This window comes from Pseudoliparis swirei, chromosome 15 (genome assembly GCF_029220125.1).
Source record: "Pseudoliparis swirei isolate HS2019 ecotype Mariana Trench chromosome 15, NWPU_hadal_v1, whole genome shotgun sequence".
Classification (NCBI taxonomy): Eukaryota; Metazoa; Chordata; class Actinopteri; order Perciformes; family Liparidae; genus Pseudoliparis; species Pseudoliparis swirei.
The window spans coordinates 22,090,163-22,108,305 of record NC_079402.1 but is presented as its reverse complement, the minus strand read 5'-3'; the positions used below and the strand labels follow the sequence as shown (position 1 = coordinate 22,108,305).

At 49.0% G+C, this 18,143-nt stretch overlaps 1 protein-coding gene and 1 pseudogene across 3 annotated transcripts; both read left to right on the top strand.

The window, feature by feature from the left end:
- Window positions 1–953: 953 nt before the first annotated feature.
- LOC130205533 (arrestin domain-containing protein 3-like) lies at window positions 954–15,614 on the top strand. 3 transcript variants are annotated; one of them, XM_056432982.1, is made up of 9 exons: window positions 1,342–1,424; window positions 2,417–2,553; window positions 5,871–5,952; window positions 7,350–7,497; window positions 8,244–8,346; window positions 8,461–8,717; window positions 14,794–14,914; window positions 14,975–15,129; window positions 15,294–15,614. In XM_056432982.1, coding segments are annotated over exons 3-9 (864 nt in total). In that variant the 5' UTR covers window positions 1,342–1,424; window positions 2,417–2,553; window positions 5,871–5,950; the 3' UTR covers window positions 15,372–15,614. The 3 variants fall into 3 exon arrangements, with proteins under 3 accessions (XP_056288956.1, XP_056288953.1, XP_056288957.1); XM_056432981.1 differs by lacking the exon at window positions 2,417–2,553 and having other exon boundaries at window positions 954–1,424; window positions 8,426–8,565; XM_056432978.1 differs by lacking the exon at window positions 2,417–2,553 and having other exon boundaries at window positions 955–1,424.
- Window positions 15,615–16,989: 1,375 nt separating this feature from the next.
- On the top strand, window positions 16,990–17,108 carry LOC130205858 (5S ribosomal RNA; annotated as a pseudogene).
- The last annotated feature ends 1,035 nt before the right edge of the window (window positions 17,109–18,143 follow it).

The window sequence follows — 18,143 nt, the reverse complement described above, 5'->3', positions numbered from 1 at the left end:
AACATGTGATCTCTGACTCTACTCTGTCCCCATGTAACATGTGATCTCTCTGACTCTACTCTGTCCCCATGTAACATGTGATCTCTGACTCTACTCTGTCCCCATGTAACATGTGATCTCTGACTCTACTCTGTCCCCATGTAACATGTGATCTCTGACTCTACTCTGTCCCCATGTAACATGTGATCTCTGACTCTACTCTGTCCCCATGTAACATGTGATCTCTGGCTCTACTCTGTCCCCATGTAACATGTGATCTCTCTGACTCTACTCTGTCCCCATGTAACATGTGATCTCTCTGACTCTACTCTGTCCCCATGGAACATGTGATCTGACTCTACTCTGTCCCCATGTAACATGTGATCTGACTCTACTCTGTCCCCATGTAACATGTGATCTCTGACTCTACTCTGTCCCCATGTAACCTGTGATCTCTCTGACTATTCTGCTCTTTTATTTTGCAAACCTCTGAAACCCAACCCAATGTTTCTTAAAGCTGCTCTGAACCTCTCATGCCCAAAGTCACAGTGTGTTGATAGTTGTTATTGGACCGTGTTGAGCACGCTGTGTTCTTGAAATAAAGCTTTGTTTTTTACAATATTCTACTCAAAACCTCTTTTCTTCTCATTGTTGAGTGATATTTAAACCGCGTCGCCCAACTGCGCCCCCCCCCCCCAAAAAAAATGTCACCAGCCGCCACTGATTTGTAGTGTTACTCTTACTGTACTACAGTTAAGGTACTTATTGTATACTTGGTACTATAGTAGAGTACTTCCCTCTGAGGGTGAAGTATTCAGCTACTTCCCGTTTGAAATTCTGATCCATGACATGAGTTTTAATCTTTCCTCTTGATAAGAACTGCAGCTTGTGCCCGTGCACATGCTCAGTGGGGGTGCCCAGCGCTTACCGAGGCTTTAAGAGCGCGCGGCTGGAGGCGGGCGGCACAGAGCGCGAGGCACCGGGAGGAGCTGGAGCGGCCGCAGCTGCGTCTCGACCCGGATGAGTCGCCCGAGCCACGCCGCGCAGGACCCGGGCCCGCGCCGGGCGAGCCCTGCAGACAGGCGCGTGTGTGCGCGCGCGTCCCTCCCCGTAGACGCGTCCTTGTAGTTAGTTTCGTCCCCGTGTGTGTGTGCGTGGCCCCCGCGCGGCGCTGCGCGGCATGGTGCGCGGCGCGGTGCGCGCCCTGGCCGTGCTCTTCGACAGCCTGTCGGCGTTCTCCGGCGGGGACCCAGTGTCCGGGCGCGTGCTGCTGGAGGTGACCGGGGATGTGCGCGTGCGGAGCCTGCTCATGACCGCGAGAGGGGTCGCCAAGGTGCGTTGGACCGAGTCCCGGACCGCCGGTGCCACCACGGCTTACACCCAGAACCACGCGGACGAGCTGGAGTACTTGCACCAGCGCGACACGCTGATCGGGGACGAGCGCGGTGAGTAGCGTGTTTACCACGTCAGCTGTTCACGAGCTGCTGCCTCCGGGGGAGCACAACAACAACAACAACAAGTAAAAATAAATAATACAACAATGAAGCTGAACACTGCTGATGCAACAGGCTGCACGTGTCCTGTTGCTGCGGGAAGGAGAACAAACACAAGTTGAGAAACACAACAACACTCAAACAGTTTGTTTTCGTCAATATTTCGTGTATCCTGAGGCTCCAGCAGCCAACTCCCTTTGTGGGTTGAAGCGGGTCAAACCAGGAGAGAGAGAGAGAGAGATCCTCCATCCCATAATAACCTCCGGGAGGAGGAAGACGATGTTTCTTCATGTTCTGTAAATGTGACGAAGAATGTCAACAACGTTTTATGCTCGTCAGTTATTCCAAAAGAGCTTCAGCTCTACCTGCTCCCTCCTCCTCCTCCTCTTCCTCCTCCTGCAACACACCACATGGCTCTACTCATGTGGGCAGGGGCTTGTCGGGCCGAGCCAATCAGAGCCCGGCCTCTGATGCGAGTCTCGCTCTCCTCCAATGAGGAGCCGAGCTGGAGAGTCCTGCTGAGGCCGGTTCATACCGGTCTGCTCCTGCTGTGTGTGTGTATATACGTGTGTGTGGGTGTGTCTGACGGCAACCCACATACATGCATACAAGCTGTTGACCACAGCTCAGAGACACACACACAAACAAACACACACACACACACACACACACACAGGAAGCTGTCGTTCATCAGGTTGAATCCGGATGTGTAAACGATGACATCAGAGATGAAGACGACTTCACGTCTTTTATGTTGAAATACGACAAACACACAAACTAGTACTTCTCCTGTGGTGTCAGGACTTTGACTGGAACAAAGTATATTTGCAGCATGTCACTAGTACTAGTTCGTGGGTACATGAGTACTGTTACATTATTACACTGTTACATGTCTCATTGTCTCATGTCCCATAATAATAATAATAATCATTTATTTTATATAGCGCTTCTCAAGGCACCCGAAGTCGCTTTACAGAGTCCAGTAGTCACACACACACAGTCATCCCGGTGGTGGAGCTACAGGACTGTTTTGAACGTGCTGACTGGGATGTGTTCAGGGTCGCGTCGGACAACAACGTCAGTGAGTACGCGTCCTCAGTCACCGGGTTCATCAAGAAATGCATAGATGACGTTGTTCCTACCAAGTCGGTTCGGATTTATCCCAACCAGAGACCGTGGATAAATGGCGATGTTCGCGCTGCACTCCGCACGCGTAACACCGCCTTTGACTCCGGGAATATGGCGGAATACAAAAGAGCCCGCTACGACCTATCGGCTCTGCCAAGCGGGAGTTCAGGAACAAGGTGGAGGAAAAGCTCAAGAGCCATGACGTGAGAGGTGTGTGGAAGGGGCTACAGACAATCACGGACTTCAGAGGGAGAACCAGCGGTGAAGAGAACTCCTCTACCTCCCTCCCAGGCGAGCTAAATACATTCTTTGCTCGGTTCGACGTGAACGGCAGCCCGCCAAGGCAGCGCGCCTGAGGAGACCAGCCTGCTGATCATCTCAGAGGCTGACGTGCGCAGAGCCTTCAAGCGGGTGGACATCCGGAAGGCGGCAGGTCCCGACCACATCCCGGGGCGCCTCAGAGCATGTGCAGACCAGTTGGCAGGAGTCTTCGCAGACATCTTCAACCTCTCCCTGTCCCAGGCTGTTGTTCCTGAGAGCTTCAAGATGTCCACTATTGTGCCTGTCCCCAAACACCCCAAGGTAACCTGCCTGAATGACTGGAGACCCGTAGCCCTCACCTCGATTGTCAGTAAATGCTTGAGAGGTTGGTCAAGGACTTCATTTGTTCCATGTTGCCTGCCACGCTGGACCCATGGCAATTTGCATATCGTCAAAACAGATCCACCGACGACGCAATTGCCATGGCACTTCACACCGCCCTTTCCCACCTGGAGGAGGAACTGTTGTGTGCGAATGCTGGTTGTGGACTACAGCTCAGCGTTCAACACTATTGTTCCCGCCAAGCTCGACACCAAGCTCAGAGGTCTAGGCCTGCACTCTACCATGTGCAGCTGGATACTGGACTTCCTGTCGGGCCGCCGCCAGGTGGTGAGGATGGGCGGTACCACCTCAGAGCCGCTGACCCTCAACACGGGAGCCCCTCAGGGATGCGTGTTGAGCCCTCTCCTCTACTCCTGTACACCCACGACTGCACGGCCATGCACAGCTCCAACGTCATCATCAAGTTTGCTGGCGACACAACAGTGTTGGGGCTGATCACCGACGACGACGAGACAGCCTACAGGGAGGAGGTTGGATCACTGGTACAGTGGTGCCAGGAGAACAGCCTCGTCCTCAACGACAAGAAGACCAAGAAGCTGATCGTGGACTACAGGAAGCGGAGAGGAGAGCACACCCCCAGCTCCATAGACGGAGTTGCAGTAGAGAGGGTCAGCAGCTTCAAGTTCCTCGGCGTGCACACCTCCGAGGACCACACATGGACCACGACACCACTCACGTGGTGAAAAGGGCCCAACAACGCCTGTATTTCCTTAGGCGACTGAGGAAATTCAACATGGCCCCCGCATCCTCAGAACATTCTACACCAGTACCATCGAGAGTGTTCTGACAGGTTGCATCACCGTCTGGTACGGGAACTGCACCGCCCTGGAGCGTAGGGCACTACAGAGGGTGGTGCGGTCGGCACAGTACATCGTTGGAGGTGAGCTTCCTCCATCCTGGACATATACACCAAGCGGTGCGTGGCCAGGGCCAAACGGATGATGAAAGACAATAACCACCCCGCCACAAACTGTTCACCTTCTACCGTCAGGCAGGCGATACCGCAGTATCAAGTGCCGCACAAACAGACTGAGGGACAGCTTCTTCAGTCAGGCCATCAGGCTGCTGAACAAGGACTGAGACCCTCATTAACACTACACACCAGAACATATTCTGTGAATATCTATGGCCATGGTGTATATTTTATTACATTGTTTTATATATATATATATATATATTGTATGTATATACATATATATATATATTGTCTCAAAAAAGTGTATATTTTATTACATTGTTTTATATATATATATATTGTCATGATGTATATTCTATTACATTGTTTTATATATATATTGTTAATACTTTCTTCTTTTTTTGTGGATATTGTATAGTTTATTCTCATTCTTATTCTTTTTTTAGTCTGCTACTGCTGTCGGGTGTTTTGCACATAAGAATTTCACAAACCGATTATACTTGTATAAAAGGGGATGTGACAATAAAAACTTGAAACTTGAATCAGGAGCCACAGCTGCCCTGGGGCAGACTGACGGAAGCGTGGTAGCCAATCAGCGCCTACGGCCCCTCCCCCAATCAGCGCCTACGGCCCCTCCCCCACCACCAACATTCATTCACATCCATACGAACCGGGGTGAGGCTGCGGTGCATGTCTTTATGATGGTGGGGGAAACTGGAGTACCCGGAGGAAAACCACGCAGACACGAGGAGAACACGAGGAGAACATGAGGAGAACAAGAGGAGAACAAGAGGAGAACAAGAGGAGAACATGATCCACACAGAAAGGACCTGGAACGACCGGGACGACCGGGACGACCGGGATTCAAACCCAGGGCCTTCTTGCTGTGAGGCGACAGTGCTAACCACTGAGCCACCGTGCTGCCCATTGTCTCATGTCCCATTGTCTCATGACTCATGTCCCATTGTCTCATGTCCCATTGTCTCATGTCTCATGTCTCATGTCCCATTGTCTCATGACTCATGTCCCAGTGTCTCATGTCCCAGTGTCCTAGTGTCTCATGTCCCAGTGTCTCATGTCCCAGTGTCTCATGTCCCAGTGTCTCATGTCCCAGTGTCTCATGTCCCAGTGTCTCATGTCCCAGTGTCTCATGTCCCAGTGTCTCATGTCTCATGTGCCATTGTCTCATGTCCCATTGTCTCATGTCCCATTGTATCATGACTCATGTCCCATTGTCTCATGTCTCATGTGCCATTGTCTCATGTGCCATTGTCTCATGTCCCATTGTCTCATGACTCATGTCCCATTGTCTCATGTCCCATTGTCTCATGTCTCATGACTCATGTCCCATTGTATCATGACTCATGTCCCATTGTCTCATGTCCCATTGTCTCATGTCTCATGTCCCATTGTCTCATGTGCCATTGTCTCATGTCCCATTGTCTCATGTCTCATTGTCGCATGTCCCATTGTCTCATGTCCCATTGTCTCATGACTCATGTCCCATTGTCTCATGTCCCATTGTATCATGTCTCATTGTCTCATGTCCCATTGTCTCGTGTCTCATGTCCCATTGTCTCATGTCCCATTGTCTCGTGTCTCATTGTCTCATGTCTCATTGTCTCATGTCTAATTGTCTCATGTCCCATTGTCTCATGTCCCATTGTCTCTAAAGCTTCCTTGTCTTCCAGAGGACGGCGGTCCGGAGGACGGCGTCTCCGTGCTTCAGGCCGGCGTGCACGAGTTCGCCTTCAGCTTCAACCTGCCTCAGATGTGAGTACTTTAGTACCACATGAGTACTGCCCGTTGTACTAGTACCTGCTCCTCTCCTCAGGGCCCTGGCCACATGAGTACTGCCCGTTGTACTAGTACCTGCTCCTCTCCTCAGGGCCCTGGCCACATGAGTACTGCCCGTTGTACTAGTACCTGCTCCTCTCCTCAGGGCCCTGGCCACATGAGTACTGCCCGTTGTACTAGTACCTGCTCCTCTCCTCAGGGCCCTGGCCACATGAGTACTGCCCGTTGTACTAGTACCTGCTCCTCTCCTCAGGGCCCTGCCACATGAGTACTGCCCATTGTACTAGTACCTGCTCCTCTCCTCAGGGCCCTGCCACATGAGTACTGCCCGTTGTACTAGTACCTGCTCCTCTCCTCAGGGCCCTGGCCACATGAGTACTGCCCGTTGTACTAGTACCTGCTCCTCTCCTCAGGGCCCTGCCACATGAGTACTGCCCGTTGTACTAGTACCTGCTCCTCTCCTCAGGGCCCTGCCACATGAGTACTGCCCGTTGTACTAGTACCTGCTCCTCTCCTCAGGGCCCTGGCCACATGAGTACTGCCCGTTGTACTAGTACCTGCTCCTCTCCTCAGGGCCCTGCCACATGAGTACTGCCCGTTGTACTAGTACCTGCTCCTCTCCTCAGGGCCCTGGCCACATGAGTACTGCCCGTTGTACTAGTACCTGCTCCTCTCCTCAGGGCCCTGCCACATGAGTACTGCCCATTGTACTAGTACCTGCTCCTCTCCTCAGGGCCCTGCCACATGAGTACTGCCCGTTGTACTAGTACCTGCTCCTCTCCTCAGGGCCCTGGCCACATGAGTACTGCCCGTTGTACTAGTACCTGCTCCTCTCCTCAGGGCCCTGCCACATGAGTACTGCCCGTTGTACTAGTACCTGCTCCTCTCCTCAGGGCCCTGGCCACATGAGTACTGCCCGTTGTACTAGTACCTGCTCCTCTCCTCAGGGCCCTGGCCACATGAGTACTGCCCGTTGTACTAGTACCTGCTCCTCTCCTCAGGGCCCTGCCACATGAGTACTGCCCGTACTAGTACCTGCTCCTCTCCTCAGGGCCCTGCCACATGAGTACTGCCCGTTGTACTAGTACCTGCTCCTCTCCTCAGGGCCCTGGCCACATGAGTACTGCCCGTTGTACTAGTACCTGCTCCTCTCCTCAGGGCCCTGCCACATGAGTACTGCCCATTGTACTAGTACCTGCTCCTCTCCTCAGGGCCCTGCCACATGAGTACTGCCCGTTGTACTAGTACCTGCTCCTCTCCTCAGGGCCCTGGCCCCACATGAGTACTGCCCGTTGTACTAGTACCTGCTCCTCTCCTCAGGGCCCTGCCACATGAGTACTGCCCGTTGTACTAGTACCTGCTCCTCTCCTCAGGGCCCTGGCCACGTCCTTCGAGGGTCGCCATGGCAGCGTGCGCTACTGGCTGCAGGCCGAGCTGCGGCGGCCGTGGCTGCCGCCGCTCCGCGTAAAGAAGGAGTTCATCGTGTTCGAGCACATCGACATCAACACGCCGCTGCTGCTGGTACGAGCGCCTAGCGTAGCATGCCTAGCTTAGCCTGCCTAGCGTAGCATGCCTAGCTTAGCATGGAGGTAACATGCTATATTATTAAATATACAGGAAAGCCCTGTACTATTTAAAGGGTTCTCTACGTGGGTTCTTGGGGAAAGACCTGTATTATTTAAAGGGTTCTCTACGTGGGTTCTAGGGGAAAGACCTGTATTATTTAAAGGGTTCTCTACGTGGGTTCTAGGGGAAAGACCTGTATTATTTAAAGGGTTCTCAGTGGAACCCCCGGTGGGTTTTGTTAGCACCCTTAGAGCTGAACAGGTTGAAGATGGAGCCTTCTGGGTGGAGCCATTACACCATAGAAAGGTTCTCTGTAAAGCCTCTAATAGGGGGTTCTGAGTGGAACCTTTCACAGATGGTTCTAGGTGTAACTCTAGGGTTCTCCCTTGAGGACCAGCTGAAGAACCATAATGGTTCTCGGTAGCAGCGTTACGTCTTTGTGTTTTACAGAAGATGTTACACTTTAATTGGTGATTTTAGAGACGCTGATGGAAAGGTCTGTTGCTTCAAACAGAGCTAGGCTAGCTGATCCAGTCTTCATGCTAAGCTAACTAGCCATAGCTAAATGTTGAACTAACATATTGGAGTTGGATATCGATCTTCTCGTCTGCCTCTCGGCTACGAAGCCGACACGTTGACGTCTCCACATGTTGTACGTGTGACGCTGTGGAAGATCTAACATGCGTGGCGCTCTGCTTCAGGCCCCTCAGGCCGGTTCCAAGGAGAAGACGCTGTGCTGCTGGTTCTGTGCTTCGGGTCCGATCTCCCTCAGTGCCAAGATCGAGCGAAAGGGCTACACCCCAGGTGAGCTGCTCCCCTCCTCACTGCTCCAGCTTGTCTTTCTTTCACTCTCCAGGTTTCACTTATGTCACTTCTCTCTCAGTCCGACAGACTGATGTCTTCTCCCTTCTCTCCAAGGCGAGTCCATCCAAATCTTCGCCGAGGTGGAGAACTGCTCTTCCCGGGTCGTGGTGCCCAAAGCCGCCCTTTACCAGACCCAGACCTTCTACGCCAAAGGCAAAGGCAAGCAGATCCAGCAGCTGGTGTCCAGCCTGAGGGGAGAGCCTCTGCCGCAGGGCAAGAGCCAGAGCTGGGGGGGCAAGCTGCTCCAGATCCCCCCGGTGTCGCCCTCCATCCTGGACTGCCCCATCATCAGAGTGGAGTACGCCCTCGTGGTGAGTCCACTATGAGGAGAGTCTGACCCGGGTCGCTGGACCACTGAAGACCAGAAGGACAATCAGTTGGTCTGTAGCTGACCACACAGCAGGTCAGGGATACAAAGATAACAAAGGATAAAAAAAGAGGGTCATGTGACCCAGAGGGTGGTCATGTGACCCAGAGGCTGGTCATGTGACCCAGAGGGTGGCCATTGATCATCTTGTTGACAGTGCCACAGGCTCTCTGAGAATGACACTGGACTCGATAGCCCCTCTGAAGAAGAAGACAGTGAGGAAGAGGAGGTTTGCTCCCTGGTATAACCCTCAGACCTCAAACTGAAGCAAACGTCACGAAAGCTTGAAAGCATATGGCGTTCAACTAATCTGGAAGAATCCCGCTTAGTTTGGCGAGATAGTCTTAAAACTTATAAGAAGGCCCTCCGTAATGCCAGAGCAGCCTATTACTCATCAGTAATAGAGAAAAATAAGAACAACCCCAGGTTTCTCTTCAGCACTGTAGCCAGGCTGACAGAGAGTCACAGCTCTGTGGAGCCGAGCATTCCTATAAACCTCAGTGGTAATGACTTCATGAACTTCTTTAATGAAAAGATTTTAACTATTAGGGACAAGATTAATAATCTCTTGCCCTTAACCAGTGCCAATCTGTCCTCAAGTGGAATGGCCTTGGAAACCGCTGTATGCCCTGGTGTATATTTAGATGGCTTTTCTCCCATCAACCATGACCAATTATCTTCAACGGTTTCTACTTCGAACACGTCTACCTGTCTCTTGGACCCCATCCCGACGAGGCTGCTTAAAGACGTTTTGCCTTTAATTGGCGGCTCTCTATTAGATATTATCAATGTGTCTCTGCTAACAGGCCACGTACCACACTCCTTCAAAGTGGCTGTTATTAAACCTCTCCTGAAGAAGCCCACTCTGGATCCAGAGGTGTTGGCTAACTACAGACCGATCTCTAACCTCCCCTTCCTCTCCAAGATCCTTGAGAAAGTGGTCGCAAATCAGTTGTGTGACTTTCTACATCATAATAGTTTATTTGAGGAGTTTCAGTCAGGATTTAGAAAACACCACAGCACCGAGACGGCACTGGTGAAAATTACAAATGACCTCCTAATGGCAGCAGATAAAGGACTCCTCTCTGTCCTGGTCTTGTTAGACCTTAGTGCTGATAGAGGACTCATCTCTGTACTGGTCTTGTTAGACCTTAGTGCTGATAGAGGACTCCTCTCTGTACTGGTCTTGTTAGACCTTAGTGCTGATAGAGGACTCCTCTCTGTACTGGTCTTGTTAGACCTTAGTCCTGATAGAGGACTCATCTCTGTACTGGTCTTGTTAGACCTTAGTCCTGATAGAGGACTCATCTCTGTACTGGTCTTGTTAGACCTTAGTGCTGATAGAGGACTCATCTCTGTACTGGTCTTGTTAGACCTTAGTCCTGATAGAGGACTCATCTCTGTACTGGTCTTGTTAGACCTTAGTCCTGATAGAGGACTCCTCTCTGTACTGGTCTTGTTAGACCTTAGTGCTGATAGAGGACTCAGCTCTGTACTGGTCTTGTTAGACCTTAGTGCTGATAGAGGACCCCTCTCTGTACTGGTCTTGTTAGACCTCAGTGCTGATAGAGGACTCATCTCTGTCCTGGTCTTGTTAGACCTTAGTGCTGATAGAGGACTCATCTCTGTCCTGGTCTTGTTAGACCTTAGTGCTGATAGAGGACTCATCTCTGTACTGGTCTTGTTAGACCTTAGTCCTGATAGAGGACTCATCTCTGTACTGGTCTTGTTAGACCTTAGTCCTGATAGAGGACTCATCTCTGTACTGGTCTTGTTAGACCTTAGTCCTGATAGAGGACTCATCTCTGTACTGGTCTTGTTAGACCTTAGTGCTGATAGAGGACTCCTCTCTGTCCTGGTCTTGTTAGACCTTAGTCCTGATAGAGGACTCCTCTCTGTACTGGTCTAGTTAGACCTTAGTGCTGATAGAGGACTCATCTCTGTACTGGTCTAGTTAGACCTTAGTCCTGATAGAGGACTCATCTCTGTACTGGTCTTGTTAGACCTTAGTGCTGATAGAGGACTCCTCTCTGTCCTGGTCTTGTTAGACCTTAGTCCTGATAGAGGACTCCTCTCTGTACTGGTCTTGTTAGACCTTAGTGCTGATAGAGGACTCCTCTCTGTCCTGGTCTTGTTAGACCTTAGTCCTGATAGAGGACTCCTCTCTGTCCTGGTCTTGTTAGACCTTAGTCCTGATAGAGGACTCATCTCTGTACTGGTCTTGTTAGACCTTAGTCCTGATAGAGGACTCATCTCTGTACTGGTCTTGTTAGACCTTAGTCCTGATAGAGGACTCCTCTCTGTACTGGTCTTGTTAGACCTTAGTGCTGATAGAGGACTCCTCTCTGTACTGGTCTTGTTAGACCTTAGTCCTGATAGAGGACTCCTCTCTGTACTGGTCTTGTTAGACCTTAGTGCAGATAAAGGACTCCTCTCTGTCCTGGTCTTGTTAGACCTTAGTGCTGCATTCGACACCATTGACCATGACATAAATAATAATAATAATAAATAATAATAATCATTTATTTTATATAGCGCTTCTCAAGGCATGCCGACATCCCGAAGTCGCTTTACAGAGTCCAGTAGTCACACACACAGTCATCCCGGTGGTGGTAAGCTACATCAGTAGCCACAGCTGCCCTGGGGCAGACTGACGGAAGCGTGGCAGCCAATCAGCGCCTACGGCCCCTCCGACCACCACCAACACTCATTCACATCCATACGAACCGGGGTGAGGCTGCGGTGCATGTTACAGAGACTGGAGCAGTCGATTGGTATTTCAGGCACGGCACTAAATTGGTTTAAATCGTATTTATCAGATCGATCTCAGTTTGTATTTGTAAACGATGACGCCTCGATAACCACCAACGTTAATCACGGAGTTCCACAAGGTTCTGTGCTTGGACCAATTTTATTTACCTTATACATGCTTCCTTTGGGCAATATTATCAGGAAACACTCCATAAACTTTCATTGTTATGCAGATGATACTCAACTATATCTATCGATAAAACCAGAGAAAACCAACCAACTAAGTCAAATTCAAGCATGTCTTAAAGACATAAAAACATGGATGACCTGCAACTTCTTTATGTTAAACTCAGACAAAACCGAAGTAATTTTAATCGGCCCTGAGCACCTCAGAGATCAATTATCTGGTGATGTGGTTTCTGTAAACGGCATTGCCCTGGCATCCAACACCACTGTAAAGAATCTTGGCTTTATCTTTGATCGGGACTTGTCCTTTAACTCCCACGTAAAGCAAATCTCAAGGACTGCATTCTTTCATCTACGTAATATTTAAAAAATCAGGCACATCTTGTCTCAAAAAGATGAAGAAAAATTGGTTCACTGCTTCGTTACTCGAGACTGGATTACTGCAACTCCTTATTATCAGGCTGCTCTAATAAGTCTCTTAGGTCCCTCCAGTTGATCCAGAATGCTGCAGCTCGTGTTCTCACTAAAACTAAGAAAAGAGATCACATCACTCCTGCACTAGCTGCTCTGCACTGGCTCCCAGTAAAATCAAGAATCACTTTTAAAATTCTTCTCTTAACGTACAAAGCCTTGATTGGTGATGCACCATCATATCTTAAGGAGCTTGTAGTACCATATTGCCCCACTAGAGAGCTACGCTCACTAAATGCGGGACTACTTGTACACTCAAAGAAATGACTCATTGGATGAACTCAATTAAATTGTTGGCAGGTTTTCCATCCAATAATTATATGCAACTCCAACTCAAATTTAGCACATCAGTGCAATACAATGTAATTAAGTTAGTCCAACTCATTTGTATCAAATACATCTAAAATAAAATAACGATATTCATTAAATTAAATTAATTTGTGTTTGTCCAACTCAAAATATAAACTAACTAACTAACTAAGAAAATATGCAAACTCCACACAGAAGGAACGCCCCGACTGGGAATTGAACCCACAGCCCTGTGGCTGTGAGGCGACAGTGCTAGCCACTACACCACCATACAGCCCTGAACGTGTCTTCACCTCATGTAAACAACTGATTTTCAGCTGGCGCATGCGCAAAGGGTAGTCCTCAATGAAACACATTTATTTTGAGTTGATATGCACACCATCTAACCTAAATAAATCTAATAAATGAAAGAATTCATACATTTTGTGTTCCACCCATTAAATAGAAATATCTATTTTTGTAATTGATTTATTTAAATGTATAAAACAATATTTAAATGTGTCACCTCGAAGAAGGGCTTGAATCGTTTTTGTGAGTGTAACCTAAATAAATCTAATAAATGAAAGTATTCATACATTTTGTGTTACACCCATTCAAAATAAATATCTTCGTTTTGTAATTGATTTATTTAAATGTATCAAACAATATTTAAATGTGTCACCTCTAAGAAGGGCTTGAATCGTTTTTTTGAGTGTAGTTCCTAGAGTCTTAAAAAGTAGAATGGGAGCCAGAGCCTTTAGTTATCAAGCTCCTCTTCTATGGAACCAGCTTCCACCTTCAGTCCGGGAGGCAGACACAGTCACCTCGTTTAAGAGTAGACTGAAGACCTTCCTCTTTGACAGAGCTTATAGTTAGGGCTGAATCAGGTTTGCCCTGGTCCAGCCCCTTGATATGCTGCTATAGGCTTATAGCTGCCGGGGGACGTTTTAGGATGCACTGAGTACCTATCTCCTCTTTTTTCTCCTTAGGATGAATTTTCATCTCTCAATCACACGTTACTAACTCTGCTTTCTCCCCGGAGTCCTTTTGACTTTACGTCTCATGGGGTCATCGGACCCTATGAGACGGCATAGATCCTATCTGCCTGATGGATCGTCTGGGTCGTGGAGTTCCTGCTCCTGACTACGCCACTGTCCTGTTGAGACTCCGCCCACTCCTCCTCCCCACCGCCATCTGCCTGATGGATCGTGGAGGTCTCCATCGTGGAATATGCCTACTATGAACTATTCATACACTCTGTCATATTCATTGAATGTATTTAAACTCTAAATCTGTCCTTCTGTACACATTACATCTATTGCATCTGTCCATCCTAGGAGAGGGATCCTCCTCTGTTGCTCTCCTGAAGGTTTCTTCCCTTTTTTTCCCCCTGAAGGGTTATTTGGGAGTTTTTCCTGGTCCGATGTGAGGTCAAAGGTCAGGGATGTCTATGTGTACAGATTGTAAAGCACTCCGAGACAAATTTGTAATTTGTGAAATTGGGCTATACAAATAAACTGAATTGAATTGAATGTGACCCAGAGGGTGGCCATGTGACCCAGAGGGTGTCTGACCAAAGGTAGATCGCCTGTGTGTCGGAGGCTCAGGGGACTCCAGGTCTGTTTGATGGACTCGTTCAGCCCTATCAGGGCTTTGTGACGTTTCTTGAGTCTGATGAGGTTGAAGCTTAGAGAGGTGCGTTCAGGGTCAGTGCTGACGGGCTCACAGCTCACTGTCCGCTGGGCTTCCCTGTGTTGCTGTGCTCGTGAGGACCAGCTGGTCGGGCCTGCAGGAATGTGCTGGCTGGGTTCAGTCGTCACATGTGATGTGGGCGCTGCCTCTCTGACACGGCTAATAAGGTCAGGTGGAGTCTAGAGTTATGCTCAGGACTTAAACCGGGTCACCACGTCCAGCTCTGGTCCTTTACTCATGTGTTCCAGTGTCTTATCTTTTGGGCACGTTTGGAAAAAGTCTTCCACACAGCTTGTGTATCGTTCAGCAGGAGCTCCGCCTCCTGGAGCCCCGCCTCCAGGAGGCGGACAGCTCTCGGTTGTTTCTAGCTGACGTAAAGATCTGTGTGTGTATATTCTGACTGGAGTCGGGTAGTGTTGTAATAAACAGGGAAATAATAGAGACCCCAGGACCGACCCCTGAGGAACACCTCCGGGGAGACCCAGCACTTCTCCAGGAGCAGGATGCTTTCTGTTGGATACGTATGATTTGAGCCAGTGAGGATCCTCCATCGTTCAAGTGAAGAGCTCCAGTCACTCGGGGTCTGCTAGAACCGGTCCAACCGGCCCCCCTGGGCCCTGGTCTCCCTGCAGGTCTACGTGGACGTGCCCGGGGGCCTCAACCTGTCGCTGTCGCTGCCGCTGGTGATCGGCACCATCCCGCTGCACGCCTGCAGCGCGCTGAGCTGGCTGGGTCTGCCGGAGAGGCCGGAAGGTACGGGGGGGGGGGGGGGGGTCTGCTCGGGGCTCTCTAACACCCGTCTGTTTGCTGCAGCGCCGCCCAGCTACAGCGACCTGGCCATATCGGAGGCTCGCAGGCGGGAGTGTCTGCTGGGCTGTGATAGGTCGGAGGGGGAGGGGGAGGACCGGAGCCCCCTGCTGACCTACATCACAGAGTTCAGATATCTGCCCCCCCCACTCTACTCCCAGGTACCCTGAACACCACACACACGAGGCAGCTGTCACAACGGGTCCATGAGCATGGGCAACATGTTACGTGAAATGTGCTAAGCTAACTGGAGCTTCTCACATGCATCAACCTGAACATCTGGTGTGTTTCTATGTGTCATCAACGCCCCCCCGCCCCCCCTCAGGTGGACCCGTACCCCGGCCCCGTGGAGGTGTGCGCGGCGGAGCAGGTCAGGAGACCCGACACGTGTCTGTCCCGCTGAGGGCGTCACACCAGGCTCCGCCCCCTCAGCTCCAGCCAGTGTCTCACAGACTGTCAGTACCCGGCCGGACCCTCAGCTGACCCCCGGGCTGAGGGAGGGTTGGGGGACCACAGCCATGGACCCCATGGAGCCTTGTCCCTTAAATCTCGTCTCAATGCTCTGTGCATTGTGTACGGTCACATGACCTTCTGGCTGTCATGAGGCACTTTTGATAAAATAAAAGGTTTATTTTATAAATAATGAGACGTTTGCGTGTGTCCGTGAATATTATTACATCACACATGGCAGGAGGTCGGCCTTTGAGGCCGGAGGAACAGAGAAGGAGGCGGGGCCACCGGGAAGGAGACCAGGTCAGAGGCTGGATGCAGGACCCAGGACCAGCTTCAGACCCCCAGGTCCCAGGAGCCTCTGAGACGTGGAGTCAGAGACTCCAGGAGGAAGCAGAGTGAGTAACGTGGGATGGAGAGATGAACATTCACCCATAAGGAGAGAGAAGAGGAGAGAGGAGCTCAGTGTATCCTAAAATGTGAAGTAAGTTAGAAAAACATGTAGTCATTAAAAAACCTTTGAATGAAATCGCATTGCGTGTGACAAATATGTTAAAAAGGGATAAACATTTTTTTAGTCATTATTTTACATTTAAAAAACGTGTAAAAAAGTTCTAAAAAGCTTTTTTATAAGCACTTTATTAAGTGTTATGAAAACGTCATTGCGTTGCATCGCCATGACAACGTGATAAAAGTTCATATTCACATTACGTCATAAAGTCGTAAACAAAGTCATAAATGAAGTTAGCAGTAAAATTCATCATAATTTAATACATGTATTTGTATGTATAATATGTATATAATGCATATTTATGAATACATGTATATTTATATCTACATGTATATTCATGTATACATGTATATTTATATATACATGTATATTATTTATACATTCTCCTAGTATCACATTCCCAGTAAACAGTAAAAGCTTACAGCAAGTAAGTACTGACCAGGCCCGACCCCGCTGAGCTGCAGAGATCAGATGAGATCGGGCGTGTTCAGGGTGGCGTGGGCCTACGGAAGAGCCTCTTAACAGCACTAACACATGAAGCAGAGACTCCTATACAACCAGAGGAGTCGCCCCCTGGTGGTCAGGAGAGAGAATGCAGCTTTAACACATGAAGCAGAGACTCCTATACAACCAGAGGAGCCCCCTGGTGGTCAGGAAAGAGAATGCAGCTTTAACACATGAAGCAGAGACTCCTATACAACCAGAGGAGTCGCCCCCTGCTGGTCAGGAGAGAGAATGTGAAGACTTCAGGTCGACCAATGAGAGGCCTCGGCATGTTATATTTCACAATGAGGGTCAGACTTGTTTTGACTGATAATATTTGTTGTTGTTTTGTCTCCACAGTACATCTCATGCACAACTATGACTAAAGCTCTTCTTCTTCTTCTTCTTCTTCTTCCACCTCTTTAATGACGGAGTCACTGAAAAACCTCCTGATGTTTTGGCTTCAACCAAACAGGCTGATACAGGAACCAGTTAGAACTGGAAAGAAAGAGAAAGTGAGAGAGAGAAAGCGCGAGTGTGTGTATCTTTAAGAGGCTTTTCCGTAGGCTCAGTCTTCACTTGTGGCCATGCCACCCTGAACACGCCCCATCTCGTCTGATCTCGGCAGCTAAGCGGGGTCGGGCCTGGTCAGTACTTGGTTGGGAGACCGCCTGGGAATACCAGGTGCTGTAAGCTTTTACTGTTTACTGGGAACGTGATACTAGGAGTATGTATAAATATTAGGGCTGTCAATCGATTAAAAAAAGTAACAAATTAATCGCACATTTTGAAATTCATCAATCGCGATTAAAAGTTTTTTTTCCTTCTAAATCTTCTAAATGAACGAGTAATCCCTTCAGACGGTGTGTATTTTAGAAACTTGTTTAATTGTATTCTTTTTTAAAGACAAAACTTCACACAGAGCTGTGTTTTCAGAGAGGCTTCTACCTATAAAGTGCCAGCGAGGTATTTAATATCGTGGATGATAAATTGTTTCTTCAGTGAAACATCCAGATTAGTGAAACAAGGTGTATTAGAGACCCCATTGGTCCTGTCATCTTTAACATTGAACAGCAGAACCAGTGGCCTTGGGAAACTGACTGACATTCACATATGTCACGTTCACCCTATGGAGGCTGGGGCATTTTCTCGATTTTACAAAACAATGTAAATTCACCTTTTAAAGTCTTTTGCATGTGACACATCCCAGTGTTTCCCCACCATTCTATCAGGGTGAGGCCCCGCCCCCCTGTCATGTTCTCTATCGCGCCAGATTACAGCAGAAGTAATGTACGGTTCTTTCCTTAGAGACGTCTTTGTTCTTTATTAAACTAAACGTCTGTTGTTGGTCGTCTCTCCAGCAGAAGTAATGTACGGTTCTTTCCTTAGAGACGTCTTTGTTCTTTATTAAACTAAACGTCTGTTGTTGGTCGTCTCTCCAGCAGAAGTAATGTACGGTTCTTTCCTTAGACGTCTTTGTTCTTTATTAAACTAAACGTCTGTTGTTGGTCGTCTCTCCAGCAGAAGTAATGTACGGTTCTTTCCTTAGAGACGTCTTTGTTCTTTTATTAAACTAAACGTCTGTTGTTGGTCGTCTCTCCAGCAGAAGTAATGTACGGTTCTTTCCTTAGAGACGTCTTTGTTCTTTATTAAACTAAACGTCTGTTGTTGGTCGTCTCTCCAGCAGAAGTAATGTACGGTTCTTTCCTTAAAGACGTCTTTGTTCTTTAT